The sequence below is a fragment of the Heptranchias perlo genome, chromosome 7, assembly GCF_035084215.1.
Source record: "Heptranchias perlo isolate sHepPer1 chromosome 7, sHepPer1.hap1, whole genome shotgun sequence".
NCBI lineage: Eukaryota > Metazoa > Chordata > Chondrichthyes > Hexanchiformes > Hexanchidae > Heptranchias > Heptranchias perlo.
In genome coordinates, this window is record NC_090331.1 from 50,115,735 (window position 1) to 50,135,073 (window position 19,339).

Consider the following 19,339-nt stretch of genomic DNA (forward strand, 5'->3'; position numbering starts at 1 on the left):
AGATGCTGGGGTTTGTATTAAAAACAGATAACTTTTTTTTGCTGGAAATCGCAGCAGGTCCGGCCGCATCTGTGTATGGAGAACAAGCCAATTACGACTTGAGTCTGGATGATCTGCTACATTTGACCCCTTGTGACCCCACCTCAGTATTCTTGGATGTAATGTTTCCCTGACTAACCTGTTTGAACACCATTCACTCCTTTGATTGCTGTGAATATCTCTCTGCCGAGGTGTGATAAAGGGCAGTTAGAAAGATTATCTGTAATCACCAGGCATTGTTCTCTGACTATATATGCTGTGCCTATATGCATCTCTTCACTTCACCTGACGAAGGAGCAAAGCTCCAAAACCTTGTGATTTCAAATGAAGCTGTTGGACTATAACCAGGTGTTGTGCGTCTCCTTATATTTGTCCACCCCAGTCCATCACCGGCATCTCCACATCAAGAAATAAGATACTGCAGATTTGGGAGCTAGGCTAAGTGGAAGATTTGTATCGTGTTTGATATCTGTCATTGAAAAGGCATAGAACTATGAATTGTTCTGAAAATGATAAGGGCCATCTGGAGTAAATCAGGCAATGAAATTACCATTACATTTAACTTGAGGCATCATTATGAAAAGCTCTAATGTATGGATACATTTTATACTGTACTTTTAATTGGTAAAAACAAAGTGATCAAAATTCATATGCTGACAAATGCACCACATATAAATGGGTCAATTATTAGAAATAGGATAAAGTTATTTTGTGGAGCTTAACGTTATCATTATGAAAAATAGAACAATAACCAGTTTATTGTGAGTTTCTGGGTTTGCTAAATATTACTGCTAGTAAGAATCAACACAAAATTACACATGATTTAGCTGAAAATTGAGGAATTTTACACAGAGTTCACTTTCTTTATGTATTTGGAAAGCTATGAAAATCCACTCAAGTTAAATAATGTTGCTAAAGGCATTTCTTAATGGAGCAAGTAAATACAACACCACATAGGATACTCCAATGCTGCAATGTACATCAGGATCAAAGTACCCTCTACAGAGGAAGATGATTCAACCATCACGCTCTGAATATTTTACTTCCTATTTGCCTATTGTACATAACACATTTTTGATGGTGTCTCAAGGAACTTGATGAACTTCTTGAATGCAGAAAAACAGATGCTTCCACTCAAGTGGACACTACTACCACAAAGTCATAGGTATTTAGGGACCTTGCCTGTCAACCCTTCAATGGCTTTGGGGAGTCAGTGAATCTCATCTATTCCAAAAGTGAAAAATCAATGAATAGGCCTGATTTCCTTCCAGAACAAAAAGTGTAATTTCTTTTGGAAAATAAAGCAATACAAAAAAGCTAGAGTTAATTAAAGATAAGAGCAAAAATCACAAGCAAGAGCAGTTATAATATATGTAGAAGGTTGATTATTACATAATCATACAGAATAAGCACTATTAATCCAATAATGTTGCACTGAAATCTTCTAGTTTCCACAGGTAAAAGGTGAGGGACCATATTTTGCTGCAGCAGGGCATCTCGTAGCGTGCCCTGTTAATTAGACTTGTTCGTGCACGTTTAGGTTTTAAACTTTTTCCCCACAAAATTGCTGGAAGTGCAAGCTAATAACTGTCCTGTTACTCACCAATCACACAAACAGTGTATCGCCTTAACCAATGAGATTTAAGGATTGAGAAATAAACAGGAGAAAGACTGAGAAGGGGGATGAATTAAAGTGGGTGAATTCAATGTCAAATCAGGTACAGAATGAGAAATAAAGAGAGGGAAAGAAAGATTGGATTAAGAAAGAGAGGAAAGAGAGAAAAAAGAGACAGAAAAGGAAAAGTAAGAAAAAAAATTTTAAATGTAAAATTTGACATTTTTAAAATCTCCTAAAATAATTCACAACCTGAAAGAATGAGACTCCACACATAACTCCATTTTCTGGATAAGAGTGGTTGATTGGCAGTCATTAACAATTATCATGTCATTAAAAGGATACTTACCCTATTAATTACTAGACTTAACTTTCTGTGGCATGTTTAATGGGAAATTAAGTTACAAATGCAGCAACTTCATGAAAATCATGGGAAGGTTAAGCGCAAGATGCCGTTTTCATGAAGCTAACAGCAACATCTGCCACTTAGATGGTTTTACAGTTTTGAAATGGACAATGTTGTTATATTGAATATCCAGGGTAAATTTAAGTCACTCATCAGGCCAGATTTTGCTGAAAAAATAACGGCGCCTGAATGATGCATGCGGTTATTAATACGCAAATTGGCCAACAACTTGTGGTGATTCGCAATTCATGGGGTATCTCTTCCTTGCTGTCTCTGGCCTGATTTACATGGTGTGAGAGTTTGCAGCCCCCATTTTGCTATTTATAGGGGCTGCTCCTCAACTTTTGGCCCCATTTCAGTCCTATGCATTTGATCTTCATCCACCCAGCGGGGGGGCGGGGAAAGAGGAGAAAGTCAGAGGACTGTCTTGTGGGTCTGCACCTGGGCCTGGTCAAAGCAGCCATTCACTCTCCACCTCAAGTTCCCAGTAGTGCAGGGAAGGAACCCCGAATACAGAGCCTTCCATTGGGACCCCCCCCGCCGGATGGCAAAATGGCATTCCAGGGCATGGAACCCATGATGGGGGTTGCTCTGGCTTCCTGCTTCTCTTCCACGGTCTTGTCTGCACCTGGGTGACCCTGGATAGAGACCACGCAGTGTCCACCGGTATGCTCGAGGCCTTCTGTGACCAGTGGACATCGCAAGATGTATGCTGTATAATTGATTATGATACTAATATCCTCATTTAGTTTTACTTTAAGTTTCAGTTTGATTGGACCTCGTGGCATGGGCGGACGCGTGTCTGATGAAATTTAACATGGAGGAATGCAGGGTTATGCATTTCGGTGGGAGGAATGAGGAGAGAACATAAGAAATAGGAGCAGGAGTAGGTCATACTGCCCCTCGAGCCTGCTCCTCCATTCAATAAGATCACAGCTGATCTTCAACCTCAACTCCACTTTCCCGCCTGATCTCCATATCCCTTGATTCCCCTACAGTCCAAAAATCTATCCATCTCAACTTTGAATATATTCAATGACTTTATATTCAATGACTTAGCATCCACAGCCCTTTGGGGTGGAGAATTCCAAAGATTCACAACTCTCTGCATGAAGAAATTCCTCCTCATCTCAATCTTGAATGGCCGACCCCTTATCCCGTGACTATGCTCCCTAGTTCTAGACTCTCTAGCCGGGGAAGCAATCTCTCAGCATTTGAATTAAAAATATATTAAGGTAAAGTCAACACATCCAGAAAATGTAAACTTTGTGACTATCCGAATCTGTTATTCTGTTTTTCCATTTTCTCTCTAGGGAGTTCTTCCTACTGTTTAGGCACCTCGAGGCAATGATTTTTAATTCTTCTCCTGATTCTCTCCTACAGATGTTCTAAGCTCATCAAAAATAGGAACATATTATGGACAACATTCACTAGTTTGATTGCAATAGTTATACACACAATGCATGCCAGTTGTTAAACCAATTTTGTTGTAATGCTCTCAGATTCAGTACACAATACACTGTTCTACAACTAGATATGTCACTTCTTCCCGTGTACAGTCTTAGGAAGCATTGTCATACAATGCCTTCAGGGTTGCTACTGTTACATTTTGTAAATTTCAGTGTATTTGTAGCACCAAAATGAAAGTGTTAAGTGCTACATTACACAGTATCTTTTGCATTACTAAGGCTACAATTTATAGAATCATAGAAGTTTACAACATGGAAACAGGCCCTTCGGCCCAACATGTCCATGTCGCCCAGTTTATACCACTAAGCTAGTCCCAATTGCCTGCACTTGGCCCATATCCCTCTATACCCATCTTACCCATGTAACTGTCCAAATGCTTTTTAAAAGACAAAATTGTACCCGCCTCTACTACTGCCTCTGGCAGCTCGTTCCAGACACTCACCACCCTTTGAGTGAAAAAATTGCCCCTATGGACCCTTTTGTATCTCTCCCCTCTCACCTTAAATCTATGCCCCCTCGTTATAGACTCCCCTACCTTTGGGAAAAGATTTTGACTATCTACCTTATCTATGCCCCTCATTATTTTATAGACTTCTATAAGATCACCCCTTAACCTCCTACTCTCCAGGGAAAAAAGTCCCAGTCTGTCTAACCTCTCCCTATAAGTCAAACCATCAAGTCCCGGTAGCATCCTAGTAAATATTTTCTGCACTCTTTCTAGTTTAATAATATCCTTTCTATAATAGGGTGACCAGAACTGTACACAGTATTCCAAGTGTGGCCTTACTAATGTCTTGTACAACTTCAACAAGACATCCCAACTCCTGTATTCAATGTTCTGACCAATGAAACCAAGCATGCTGAATGCCTTCTTCACCACCCTATCCACCTGTGACTCCACTTTCAAGGAGCTATGAACCTGTACTCCTAGATCTCTTTGTTCTATAACTCTCCCCAACGCCCTACCATTAACAGAGTAGGTCCTGGCCCGATTCGATCTACCAAAATGCATCACCTCATATTTATCTAAATTAAACTCCATCTGCCATTCATCGGCCCACTGGCCCAATTTATCAAGATCCCGTTGCAATCCTAGATAACCTTCTTCACTGTCCACAATGCCACCAATCTTGGTGTCATCTGCAAACTTACTATCCATGCCTCCTAAATTCTCATCCAAATCATTCATATAAATAACAAATAACAGCGGACCCAGCACCGATCCCTGAGGCACACCGCTGGTCACAGGCTTCCAGTTTGAAAAACAACCCTCCACAACCACCCTCTGTCTTCTGTCGTCAATCCAATTTTGTATCCAATTGGCTACCTCACCTTGGATCCCTTGAGATTTAACCTTATGTAACAACCTACCATGCGATACCTTGTCAAAGGCTTTGCTGAAGTCCATGTAGACCACGTCTACTGCACAGCCCTCATCTATCTTCTTGGTTACCCCTTCAAAAAACTCAATCAAATTCGTGAGACATGATTTTCCTCTCACAAAACCATGCTGACTGTTCCTAATCAGTCCCTGCCTCTCCAAATGCCTGTAGATCCTGTCTCTCAGAATACCCTCTAACAACTTACCCACTACAGATGTCAGGCTCACCAGTCGGTAGTTCCCAGGCTTTTCCCTGCCACCCTTCTTAAACAAAGGCACAACATTTGCTACCCTCCAATCTTCAGGCACCTCACCTGTAGCTGTTGATGATTCAATTATCTCTGCTAGGGGACTCACAATTTCCTCCCTAACTTCCCATAATGTCCTGGGATACATTTCATCAGGTCCCGGAGATTTGTCTACCTTGATGCGCGTTAAGACTTCCAGCACCTCCCTCTCTGTAATATGTACACTCCTCAAGACATCACTATTTATTTCCCCAAGTTCCCGAACATCCATGCCTTTCTCAACCGTAAATAACGATGTGAAATATTCATTTAGGATCTCACCCATCTCTTGTGGTTCCGCACCTAGATGACCTTGTTGATCCTTAAGAGGCCCTACTCTCTCCCTAGTTACTCTTTTGCCCTTTATGTATTTGTAGAAGCTCTTTGGATTCTCCTTTGCCTTATCTGCCAAAGCAATCTCATGACCCCTTTTTGCCCTCCTGATTTCTCTCTTAACTCTACTCCGGCAATCTCTATACTCTTCAAGGGATCCACTTGATCCCAGCTGTCTATGCACGTCATATGCCTCCTTCTTCTTTTTGACTAGGGCCTCAATCTCCCGAGTCATCCAAGGTTCCCTACTTCTACCAGCCTTGCCCTTCACTTTATAAGGAATGCGCTTACCCTGAACCCTGATTAACACACTTTTGAAAGCCTCCCACTTACCAAACATCCCTTTGCCCGCCAACAGACTCTCCCAATCAACTTCTGAAAGTTCCTGTCTAATACCATCAAAATTGGCCTTTCCCCAATTTAGAATTTTAACTTTCGGGCCAGACCTATCATTCTCCATAGCTATCTGAAAACTAATGGAATTATGATCACTGGTCCCAAAGTGATCCCTCACTAACACTTCTGTCACCTGCCCTTCCTTATTTCCCAAGAGGAGGTCAAGTTTTGCCCCCTCTCTTGTCGGGCCATCCACATCCTGAATGAGAAATTCCTCCTGAATACACTCAACAAATTTCTCTCCATCCAAGCCCCTAATGCTATGGCTGTCCCAGTCAATGTTGGGAAAGTTAAAGTCCCCTACTATTACCACCCTATTTTTCTTGCAGCTGTCTGTAATCTCCTTACATATTTGCTCCTCAATTTCCCGTTGACTATTTGGGGGTCTGTAGTACAATCCTATCAAAGTGATCTCTCCCTTCTTATTTTTCAGTTCTACCCATATTGACTCAGTGGGCGAACCCTCGGATATATCCCTTCTCACTACTGCCGTGATGTTCTCCCTAATCAAGAACGCAACTCCCCCTCCTCTCTTACCTACTGCTCTATCTTTTCTATAGCATCTGTACCCTGGAACATTGAGCTGCCAGTCCTGCCCCTCCCTCAGCCATGTGGCTGAACTGGGGAAATAAATCCTGTAGAAAGATGCAGAATGTAAAAGTACATTCTACAGTTTTTCACTGATTTAATAGACATATGGGGGTAATTTTAACTTTCTGCGATGGTGTAATATGGGAGATATCGGATCGGCCGCCTGTTATATCAAGAAGCAATACTGTAGATGTACTATCTTTGGCAGATGAGTTGGACACTGAACATCTATCAAACAAATTGAGGAAATATTACTTACTGTGAAATGAAGTGGTTGAATCCTCTACACCATTTTTCCGGGTGCAACAAAGTAGGTGGTGGGTTTCTGAAAAACAAAATTAAAAAATCAGAAGGCAGTTTATAAGAAGTTGTTATTTTGTACGGTTAGATTAATTCCTTCATCTGTAGTTAACTGGTGATCTTGCTTGAGTACAGAATTGCATACCGCTAACTCTGCAATCTTCATTTGAGATGAATAAACTGTGAGAAATTTCAATTTGAAATTAAAATAAAATGAAAACAACAATTCTGAAGGAAATAAACCTACTTTTTTTATATACCTAGTGTGATGGAGAAAATGTATTAACCAAAACCTAAAAAGGTTCAACATATTTTATAACATTTTACCAAACTCTTCGCAAATGTTTTGACAAGCACCTTGGTTAAATGTCAGAAATATAAAACTATGATCGATGAGGCTGATAAAACTCTCAAATAAATCTCAATGCCACTTGACTTTAAGCCAAAAAATGTTATTGAAAATCAGCATAAATCATTATCACAACAATATTTCAAATAGTACGCACAATTTTGGGCACTCCATTTTCAAAAGGACATTGATAAATAGGATTGGTCAAACAAGAGTGAGAGCAAAAATTATGGCTACTTAAAAGCTGTAAGTTATGAAAGGACTCACAGAACTGAAATTGTTTTCATTACAGTAAAAGCTGAAAGAGCACAGCCAAGATGTTAAAAGGCTGTGAGGAATGAATGATCAAATGCAAAATTTATTCTTAAATGAGACAAAATATTTATGCAAAATTTACTCTTAAAATTGAGACAAATATGTGAAATAAACTATTAAAATCAGTCAAGAGTGGTTAATTCTCTAAAAAGGAGCGACATGAAAATCTTATGAAGAATGGAACTGGCAATTGTCATGATAAGTGACTGATAAAATACTCTGAATCGTGATGGATTTTATGCTTCTGGGCCCATGGAAATGTCAGCTGTGGGACAAAATGTTAATGGTTAAATAATATAGATCGTAGTTTCACAGTAACATCCCAGAGCTTCACTAAATTACCTGAAGGGATCAGACAGAAATTTCACAGACTATCATTTACCTGTGGTTCTTTACCTTTCTTAAAAGATTATGGTGTACATTTTCCTGTTCCTTCATCTGGGTGCATTGGATTGCCTGAGAACACCGGTAAGGGAGTCTGCCCAATTTTCTGGGCATTAATTTAAATGGGAGGAAATTTGGGCAGACTCGCTTATTGACAAGCGATCCTCCCCACTCAATTTTCCGCCATGTGCTGCGACCAAGCTGTCCAATACACCCAGGCACAGGAAGAAGAAAATCCATCGGTATGTGATGGATAGAATCAATTATAGTGTAAATTGTAGAGGGTTTGCTAGAAGGAGCAAGCTTGATTGGGTCAATGACCAAATCTGGTTTCACACTTTTGTTCTTAATCTATCAACTACTGCAGCTGAATTATCAAGTTATAACAGTAATTAAGTCAATTTCTTTATTTGGTCATCAACATAAATGACAAAGCTAAACATTTATGACTCACAAAGTAGTTCAGTGTTTCAGTTGTTTAGGGCTTTAGACCCAGTGTATTGGCTCCCAACTGGTGGAACTCGTGCCCTTGACCCACCAGCATTATTTAAATTACCTGACCTTGGGATTTCTAATGGAGTCAGCTTCCTCCAATTTCACCGGGCATAACAGCAGCTCCGATGCTGCACTTCCACTGCCATATCAATAACCCAGCAGTTTCCAGGCCTTGATGTGGGGCAATTCGAAACATTTTGTTGGATTAATTGTTCCTATTAATAACTAAACATAAACTTTACATAGAAGGCTGTAATCAGGCAAAAATTCATTATAGTATCCTCACATCTATTTTTAAAACAAATGTATGTTTTCATAAATATTTGATTTCAATGCATTTTACGAATTGTGAATGGAGAAATTTGCCTGAGATAGAGTAGGAAAAGTTAATAAAGACAACAGGAAACAGTATTATAAAATCTCCTGATATTTTGTGTGAATTTATACGTCTATTGCAAACTCTGAATTTTGCTTTGCTTGCAGCTAAAATGGCAGATTTTATTTTTACCTTATAATGCATCCACACCAGCCCTGAAAACTATACAAGTGTCTCTCGGCTTTGAAAACGATCATCAACTAAGACAGTGGAAGATGAATTGCAGCCTTTAAGTGAGACAGACCTATTTCACACTTCCTTGTTAATGTAAACAAACTACAGTTTGGAAGCAGCAGTACCAAATTATACATATATTACAAAGTATTATTAGATAAAAACTGTCATCTGGAAAAACACAGATTAATCTAGCTAGCATCAGTATATGTGAAATGTAGTGCAGTTTGCCAATCTGCAGGAAAACAAGATTTCAGACTCACCTGGATGAAGCAGAAAATTAATAAATCAAAATAAAGATGAGTTACGAAAAAATAGCATGCACTCCTTGTTCCATAATCTATTTCAGTATCATGCGATGGGGAAGATTTCCTCTTTATAAATGTTTCTGATAGCACACAGAGGAACTCTTCCACCAATGTTTTACCAGAAGAGTGTAATTGCTGATATCGATGAAATAAAAATATTGAAGATCTTTCCAATTTTATTTTCAGATTTGCATTTTAGGAGATGAATTAAGCTACAATCTAGCAACCAAATATTCCTAACTCGTACTTTTTACTGATGTGTTACCACATCCCATGGAGCACAATGCTGTGCACAGATATCTGTATACATTACTGCTTGGTTGCTGCCAATTCCAGTCTTCTTTAACTATTGCCTGCTACAAAGTTTTAGCCATCATCCAACTGTCATCCCTTTCACTCCTACCTTAATAACCAGTGTTATATCTTAGCCCATGGCATGCGCTCAAGTCACATCGGTCTGCTGACCTTCTGAGTATGCTCCTTTTAAGATTCCTGATGTGCTGCTGCAAAATTCCCATTATTCTTTCAAGGTATTTAGAAACAAAAAGCATGAAAATGTTTTTATAGCAAACTGCATCTCCAAACAATTTGATTTTCGATCATATTACTATTGTAGGTTATCTAAGGTTGCTTACATTGCTTAGTGTTTTTTAAATATACTTAAAGCTTTTTGAAGGCTGTGTGAAATATCTTTAATGGAATTGTCCAACATCTAATGAGCAAATGACAGGTATGGAAAACATATTTAAAAACTCAAAAAACTTACTGAATAAGTGTTAATTAAAGACATTTATAAAGTCCAAATGAGTTTTGTATCAACATGTATCTGAGTGGTGAAGTCACAATTATACAACACAGCCCAAAACCTGTTAGAGATACATATATTTCAGTAATTCATCCATGAGTACTGGTTATTTGGTATGACATACAAGATACCCATTTCTATTTATGAAAAAAAATCAGGGAGTAGTTGAGGCGAATAACATAGATGCATTTAAGGGAAGCTAGATAAACACATGAAGGAGAAAGGAAAAGATGGTTATGCTGATAGATTAGATGAAGAGGGGTTGGAGCAGGCTCGTGTGGAGTATAGACACCGACATGGACCAGATGGGCCGAAGGGCCTGTTTCTGTGCCGTACATTCTATGTAATACATTGTTATAAGGTGATGACAAAAATAAGACAATAAACAATGTGTATTACATAAAAATTATAATACAGAAACAAATCGTTCAGCCCAACCAATCCATGCTGGTGCTTGTGCTCGCAAAGGCAATTGTCCTAATTCGATGTGTCCACCTTGTTTCCATATCTTTTTATCCCCCTTTCCTTCAACCACCTATCTAACTTATTCTGAAAAGTTGACATGGTCTCTGCATCAGTCACGAACTCTGGTAGTGCATTCCATAGCCTCACAACCTGGTAAGGTACAAGAGAGAAATGGTCGCCTTGGAGATACAAAATGATACCACCTCGAGTCGCCAACCCAAAAAACTGAGTGTTTAGTTATCTTGCACATGCAGGATGGACTTCATTGGCCACCGCAAAATGATGCGGGAGGGTATGTTTTAATAAGGTGACTGAATTCCCCTCCCCCCTCCCCCGTATGTTTTCAGGAGGTGCCATAGACAATGTGTCAGCAGAAGAGGCATTGAGACCTGTTTCTATTAGGCATGAGGCACTGCAGAGTTGAAGACCACAAGGGACCCAGGGCAAGTTGGACCTAAGTTTTTTTTTAAAAGTATACACTAGTCAATCTCCTATGACCTTGCACACAGGGAGTCAAGACTAAATGCAGTCTTCAGGTGAAGCAGGGTTCGAGGCCGGGGCAGAGTCGGATCAGGGCACGCAAATATAATTCAGTCCCCATTTTAAAGTCATACATTCAGTCCTTACTTTGATTTAATACTTAGATTTGATGTTATTTATAGCTAAATAGCAAAACTTGAAACAATTTGGAAAACAAAGAAGTAGAATTGGTTGAAAGATTGGAGTTTATCTGCAATTACAAACTGAGGCACCACAGTGCTGCCACTGGAGGGGGGGTATAATTACAGCATGACACATTAACATAGGCAGTGTCCAGTATAAAAATGGATACAGGAATTTATATTGGAAAAAGTTGTCGGGAAGTGTGTGCAGAAGTGAGATTTTTAATGAGTTTTTAAAGAATTTATTAAAGGTTTTTCTTTTAAAAAGAGCTTCTTTAAAGTTTAAATAATTTTTTTTAAAGTTTTGTAAAAAATTTAATGTAATAGGAAGAGAAGGAGCATCATGAGGACCATCATAGAGAAGCCAAGATGAACAGGCATAATAGACCGTCTATAGCAACTATCCACTGGTACACTTGCCTGCAGGTTTGCAGATCCAGGTGAAGCTACTTTCTTGTCACCCTCAGCAATGTTTCCCTCACGAAATAGTAACTAAGTTATGCAAGTTGCAGGTACAGGTATTAAGGGAGACTTTCAGCTGACTAAGATCCAAGCCCACTGCCAAATTAGTCTTGTCATCATAGTCTCACTTTGGCAAAAAATTCGACTCAATCGCTTGCTAACATGTAGCTGACCATCACAGCTACCAGATCTCCCATATGGAGATCATCTGCTTCTCCTTCACACAAGCATTTCCTCACCTTACCCCAAATCATTCTGCACATCAGTGACAAAAACATTTCACTGAAAACAAATCTGATAATCTTCGTACTGTTTAAGATCATCTGGCTCCTGTTGATGCCTACTATTGTGTGTCCTTTCAATATTAGCCTCCTACTTCTCCTACAGTGGCAGCACATTATAAGGAAGTTGGCTGATAATTTGCAGCAAGAATCTTGGATGATTGAGGTAATACTTCTTTGTCTTTGGATGAGGGCCGTTTCCCCTTTAAGAAGAAAGTCGAGAGAGTGAAGATACTCTGCGTGCTATCAAAGCACACTCTCAGAAGGCATTCCTTAAAAGGGAGTGAGAACAATGAAATACCTATCATGTGAGTCTTCCATTGTTTTCCTACATGTTCAGCTGTGATTAAAGGAACACTTGCAGGAGAGAGAAGGGGTTTGAATGATTTTGTGGTACTTCCTGCACATAGGTAAATTGCAGATGGTGTTTAACATAGTGACGCCAAGGTGACTACAACTGGGAAATATGGGGCTCGATATTAGGGTGGAGGTGGGTTGGCAGCAGGGGGGTCGACTGGGCACGTGGGTAACACGCCCAGTGAATTCGAGTGCTCTACACGCGATCGCAGCCTAATTGAAGGCACTTACCTTGGCTTTCGGGTTTCCCGTTCTGGACCTGCGCAGCGGGCACACTGCGCACCCGCATCGCAGGCTGTCAGCAGGAGGAGCCCTATTTAAAGAGGCAGTCCTTCAATGCTCCTCCTGCAGCAAAGAACCAATTTAGGATCATGGAGCTGGCCAGAGGCAAGGCTGCTCCAAGGTTCTCTGAATCCTCGCTCCAGGTGCTGCTTGATGGGGTGAAGAGGAGGAGGGAAATTTTTTCCCATCGGATGGAAGGAAGTGTCCTCCCTCCACCACCAAGAAGGCCTGGCTGGAGGTGGCCGAGGAGGTCAGCAGCAGCGGCAATGTGTCCAGAACCTGGGTCCAGTGCAGGAAGAGATTTAATGACCTAATCAGGTCAGCCAAAGCGAGTATACATACGCATTCTCCCACACTCCGTCTTCCACATCACCTCCACCACCACACAACTCCTTCTGCGCTGCCACCACAGTGCTCTAGCGTCACTCCTCACATTGACTCAACTATCATTCTCATCTTGCCTGCACTTACTCACCGCTCCAGTTCCCATTCGAACACTACCACGCAACCCAATCCTCATGCAATCTCATGGCTATGTCTCACACGCACCCTCCCATGCATCTCCCTCACCCTTGCCCCCACCCACACCAATGCATGCAGCGGGTCACCATGTAACCATCTCTCAATCACGCCTGTGTTTTGCCTTGATAGGAGAAGAGATGCCAGAATGCCCGGGAGACGGCAAGGACCGGAGGGGGCCCGCCACACCAGGTGGCCTTAACAGATGCGGAGCAGCAGGCACTCTAAATAAGCCGGAGGCTGGAGAACCTGTCTGAGGCGGACGCCAAGACTGGGAGTGCTCAAGCGGCTGGTGACAGAAATCTAACACTCAGCACTCATGATAGGAACAAAGGAACAGGATCAGGCCATTCAGCCCCTTGTGCCTGCTCCGCCACTTGATAAGATCATGGCTGATCTGTAATCTAACTCAATATACCTGCCTTTGGCCCATATCCCTTAATACCTTTGGTTGCCAAAAAGCTATCAATCTCACATTTAAATTTAGCAATTGAGCTAGCATCAGTTGCCGTTTGCGGAAGAGAGTTCCAAACTTCTACCGCCCTGTGTGTGTAGAAATGTTTTCTAATCTCACTCCTGAAAGGTCTGGCTCTAATTTTTAGACTGTGTCCCCTACTCCTAGAATCCCCAACCAGTGGAAATAGTTTCTCTCTATCCACCCTATCTGTTCCCCTTAATTTCTTATAAACTTCGATCAGATCACCCCTTAACCTTCTAAACTCGAGCGAATACATCCCCAATTTGTGCAATCTCTCCTCGTAACTTAACCCTTGAAGTCCGGGTATCATTCTAGCAAACCTATGCTGCACTCCCTCCAAGGCCAATATGTCCTTCCGAAGGTGCGGTGCCCAGAACTGCTCACAGTACTCCAGGTGCGGTCAAACCAGGGTTTTGTAAAGCTGCAGCATAACTTCTGCCCCCTTGTACTCTAGTCCTCTAGATATAAAGGCCAGCATTCCATTAGCCTTATTGATTATTTTCTGCACCTGTTCATGACACTTCAATGATCATAGCAAATGATCTTAGCACAACTTGGCATCTGCAGCACCTCAACATCTGTCCACATGTTTAATATTGCTTTCTGTTCTCTTTCAGGGCCATCTGCGAGTACCGTGACAACGGAGGGTGATTCCTCAGAGGACCTGCCGGCCTCTGAGGGTGCATCGTCACATCTGAGCCAGCCATCCACCAGCGCAGACACACACACCTCAGTGGGTCCCCGTCCTCACTTAGTTGGGCTTGCACATGGTGAGTCACCACGCATGTGAGCACGAGCAGACCCTGGTGGCAGGGGCAGCCGTGGAGTGTCCGCGTCAGTGGGAGCACTCTTCTCCAGGCTCTGCTCAGCTAGATCCAGATGCTGAACCCTGGGGGCCAGCCGTGAAAAGGAGAGTCATCAAGGGGCAGCAGCACATTGCCAATGTACTGGAACAGTTGCCACGCGCACTCTCCACAATCGCGCAGAGGATGGAGGAGTCCAACTCCTGCACTGGGACGTGAAGGCATCTCAGATAGTGTCTCGGGAAGGTGCGGGAATGTCTGCGATGGAGGAAAGGCTAGCTTCCATCGAGTGTCAAGCACGGCTCAACATTGAGTTCATTCAGGTCCTGACAATGGCCGTTCAGATTCAGGGTTAGCAACATTCTGCTGCCTTAAACAAGCTGATAGATACATTACAACTGGCCTTCCAAGGCTGCACACAAGTCCTCCAAACTGTCATCCAGCAGGGTAGAAGGAGTGATGTGGGCCTGGGCCAGGAGAGGGATGATGGTGAAAGGGGACATGGAAGTGGGGACACCACTCAAAGTGCTCCCAATCTCACCCGTTGCCCCCCTCTCAAACGGTACTCGCAATGCTGTCTCCTCTCTAGGTGGCCGAGTCTGCCCCTGCACAGGTGCAGGTGGAGCAGTCTTTGGAGGGGGCCTCATGGGCACCGGAACCCAGAGGGCATCCGCGCAAAGCATCTCATCGGTCAGGGCATGGACAAGGGCAACCTGCCACTACCTCTGCTAAAGCCACAGGGGTAGCACCACGTAGGGGTTCCAGTAAACGTAAGGCGAAGGTCTTGTGAGCACAAAGGGGATGCACAAGGGTGTAAGACCAAATGTCATGTTCTTGATTTATTTTCGTTTGTTTTGCAAAAAATCATTAAAAATTGTTATCACCACTACTGCCACATTTTTGAAAATCTTGTCTGGATTGTGCAATAATGCCCTTTCCTGAGGATCACCATGAAGACCCACACCTGATGCCACCCATTGTGTCACTGCAGAGTGGGTGTAGGTGTATTTGCAGGGCTCTTTTGTTCAGACGACTGAGAGATGCCGGCGATGTCCCCGGTGGCACCCTGGAAGAATGTGGAGGAGAAGTTGTTGAGGGCAGTGGTGACTTTGACAGCGACAGGTAAGAAGATGGTGCTCGCGCCAGCCGGGAGCAGCTCAGCATGAAGGAGGCTGCAGATGTGCACGACTACATGTCGAATGACTCTGAGCCTCCACGTGCACTGCTGCTCAGAGAGGTCCAGGAAGCTGAGCCTCGGTCTGTAGCCCCTGTGGCGAGGGTCGTGCCCTCTGCGACACATCTCTCTCTGCGGTTGCCCTCCCCCCCTGCTGTGCAGGTGGATGTGTCACAGCACTGTGTTGTGGAGCTCCACGTGTCAGAGGTGGACGGCGTGGCCGGCGAAGCTGGTGATGCTGTTTGTCCTCCGAGGAGGTCATGACCGCAGCTATGGCGGCCCCCATACGGAAGATGTACGTTTGAGGGGGTCTGCAAGGTAGGTAAATATGTCTGCACACTGGGGTTGAGGTTGCAAGTTGGTGAATTTTAGTGTTAGGAGAAGGGTGGTGCAGGCCAAACTTTGTCCAAAGTGACAGAGTGGCCTCCTGCAATGAGTGAGGGTCTTCCCCCAACCTGTCAAATGGACCTTTGCAGCTGCCACAAGCTGGTGGCTGCAACACATCTATTTCAACTGGGAGTGTTTCCCCCAGCAGGGCAAACACTCTCCGTTTCGATGAAAATCCCACCCCTCCTAAAATATCCTACAAATCAGGTCTGCTGACGACCTGAACTATCAAATTAATTGCCTCAAGTGGGATCCCGCCAGCTTTAATTGCCGGTGGGAGTCCCGTATGCGGGGGCTGCGCGTGCATCTAAGCGCGTCACTGGGGAACCCGGATGTGGGCAGGTTGGAGCCAGGCTCCGGACCCGCCCTGGGAATTCCCGATTTTCGGAGCCCCCCCACCACGAACCCACCCACTCGGACGTCCAAAAATCGAGGCCATGTTCATTAGAGTGCTTTGCTACAAGGTATGATTACCCCCTGTTACATTGGCTGCCCTGCAGAGGCTGCTAAAAATGGCAGTCATTGCCAACGTCACCTCCCTTCACAGGTCATGCATTTTGTGGGCCTCCTTCCTTCAGTTCCAAAAAGTTGGATACTCCTTTGCCAGATTACAGACATGATGTGGAGATGCCGGTGATGGACTGGGGTTGACAATTGTAAATAATTTTACAACACCAAGTTATAGTCCAACAAATTTATTTTAAATTCCACAAGCTTTCGGAGGCTTCCTCCTTCCTCAGGTGAACCGTTTCCATACCGTTTCCATACCGTTCACCTGAGGAAGGAGGAAGCCTCCGAAAGCTTGTGGAATTTAAAATAAATTTGTTGGACGATAACTTGGTGTTGTAAAACAAACTACAGACAGTAAAAGCTCAAGTGAAGAATCTTTAAATTTGTTGGCTCAGTACGCAGAAGAAGCACGAACTTCAGACATTGCAGTAAGCCACATTTTTACAGACATAAAACTGACCTCTTCTCCACCCCCACCCCGCAAAACCCAAAGCAAACGGCCTACGGAGGATGCTAATACTTGCTGCAGCGATCAAACAAAATTGGGCTGCTCCTCAGCAGTGGAACACCAACAGGTGGAAATGCAGTTTTGGAGCTATTTCAGCAGTATATCTGCCGCTGAGAACCTAGACTACAGTTTAAAATTATGTACTTTTAGTGGAAAACAAGTGTGGGATGATATGGTATCTAGATACTATTAAAAAACTTCCTGTCCAACAGCATTACTGCCTGTAACACTTTTTATGCCAGTAGTTATAATAGAAAAATGTACATCATCATTTTGTAATCACAATTTTATGATGAACCAATTAAATCATTCAAAATGCTTTTTATTTAAAAAAAAACTACTCACCACATTTTTCAGTAACTGAAATTTTTGTCCAAAATAAGGATTCATGCAAAATTATAAAATTTTTAATTACATATTTCACAATATCAATAAAATTTACCCATTCGATTGTCTTTTATGTATTTTAGTACCTTCCATGCTGCAACTTGTCTCAAAAGCTTGAACTTTGGATATTTTTACCCCACAATGGTCGGACAGAGCTTTTAACCACTGTACATTCTGAGCATGTGCAGTTTGCAGAATTTCCCATCATGCATCAGCAGGAGTTAATGTACAAGGCGTGACCCCTCAACTGGCGAAGATTTGAGAGTTTCTTTGTTTCTCTGAAAGACTTTCAAACAAACTGAAGATTGAATTCTTGAAGCTTTATTTCAAGCAAGTCTGACATTTATTTAAATGTATTAACAAACACTGTTTTTTTAATTATGAACTACCCACAGGCTTAAGACAATTTTTTTTTAAATGGAAAAACTTGGAAGTTGCATAAAAAATGACTGAGCATTTTATGAGGTAACTTGTTTGTTTATGGAAATTTATGTTTATTAAAGACTCTAGGGGCCCGATATTACCAGGGCGGCGGGTTCGCGGCAGGGGGTCGATTGGGCACGTGGGTAACGCGCCCGGTGAAATCAGCGGCCTGCCTCTGCCACCAAGATGGCCTGGCTCGAGGTGGCAGAGGAGGTCACCTGCATCACCAATATATCGCCCACCTGCATACAGTGCAGGAGACGCTGCAATGACCTAAGTAGGTCAGCCAAAGTGAGTACACTTACTCATTCCCCTACACTCCGTCTGCCACATCACCGCCCCCACCCCACATCTCCTTCTGCACAACCAACACTACTCTGTCACATCACCCCTCACACCCACTCAAACCTCATCCTCATCTTACCTGCATTTACTCACCTCGCCAGTATTCATCCCGCCACTACCACTCAACCCAATCCTCATACAATCTCATGGCTCTATCTCATACTCACCCTCTCATGCATCTCTTTCACAGTCAGCCTCACTCAACCTGCCACTACCTGTGCTGCAGCCACACGGCATGCGTCACATATGTGCAGGAGGCAGCGTAAGGCAAACGTGTCATGAGCATGAAGAGGATGCACAAGGGTGTTTGAGGGTTTGTCATGGTTTTTACTTCTATTTAATTTCTGATCAACTCACATTACATATTATATTGGCACCACTTCTGCCACGTCTTTGCGAATCTTGTCTGGTTTGTGCAATAATGCCCTTTCCTGAGGATCACTATGAAGACCGACACCTGATGCCACCCATTGTGTCACTGCAGAGTGGGTGTAGGTGTATTTGCTGGGCTCTTTTGTTCAGATGACTGAGAGACATCAGCGATGTCCCTGGTGGCACCCTGGAAGGATGCGGAGGAGAAGTTGTTGAGGGCAGTGGTGACTTTTACAGCGACAGGTAAGAAGATGGTGCTCAGGCCAGCTGGGAGCAGCTCGGCATGAAGGAGGCTGCAGATGTCCACGACTACATGTCGAATGACTCTGAGAGGTCCAGGAAGCTGAGCCTCGGTCTGTGCACCCTGTGGCGAGGGTAGTGCCCTCTGCGACGCATCTCTCCCTGCGGTTGGCCTCCCTCCTGCTGTGCAGGTGGATGTGTCACAGCACTGTGTTGTGGAGCTCCACGTGTCAGAGGTAGACGGCGTGGCCGGCGAGGCTGGTGATGCTGTTCGCCCTCCGAGGAGGTCATGACTGCAGCTACGGCGGCCCCCATCCGGAAGATGTACATCTGAGGGGGTCTGCAAGGTAGGTAAATGTGTCTGGACACCGGGGTAAGTGTGCAAGTTGGTGAATTTTATTGTTAGGAGGGTGGTGGAGGCCAAACTTTGTCCAAAGTGACAGAGTGGCCTCCTGCAATGAGTGAGGGTCTCCCCCGCCCGACCTGTCAAATGGACCTTTGCAGCTGCCACAGGCTGATGGCTGCAACACGTCCATTTGAATTGGGAGTGTTTCCCCCAGTACGGGAAACAGTCCCAGTTGCTTGCAAAATCCCACCCCTCCTAAAATATCATGTTAATCAGGTCTCTAAACTACCTGAAATACCTAAATAAATACCTTA

At 43.3% G+C, this 19,339-nt stretch overlaps 1 protein-coding gene across 13 annotated transcripts in view; it reads right to left on the minus strand.

The window, feature by feature from the left end:
* The window catches only part of myo3b (myosin IIIB), a 494,517-nt gene that overhangs the window by 338,124 nt on the left and 137,054 nt on the right, over nt 1–19,339 (minus strand). For all 13 annotated transcript variants that reach the window (XR_010963429.1, XR_010963430.1, XM_067987493.1 and 10 more), the window contains one exon: nt 6,778–6,843. Coding sequence is in view for 11 of the 13 variants with exons in the window: in XM_067987493.1 (XP_067843594.1) it covers nt 6,778–6,843 (66 nt within the window). In the remaining 2 variants the exon portion in view is untranslated. The remainder of the gene's footprint in view (nt 1–6,777; nt 6,844–19,339) is intronic.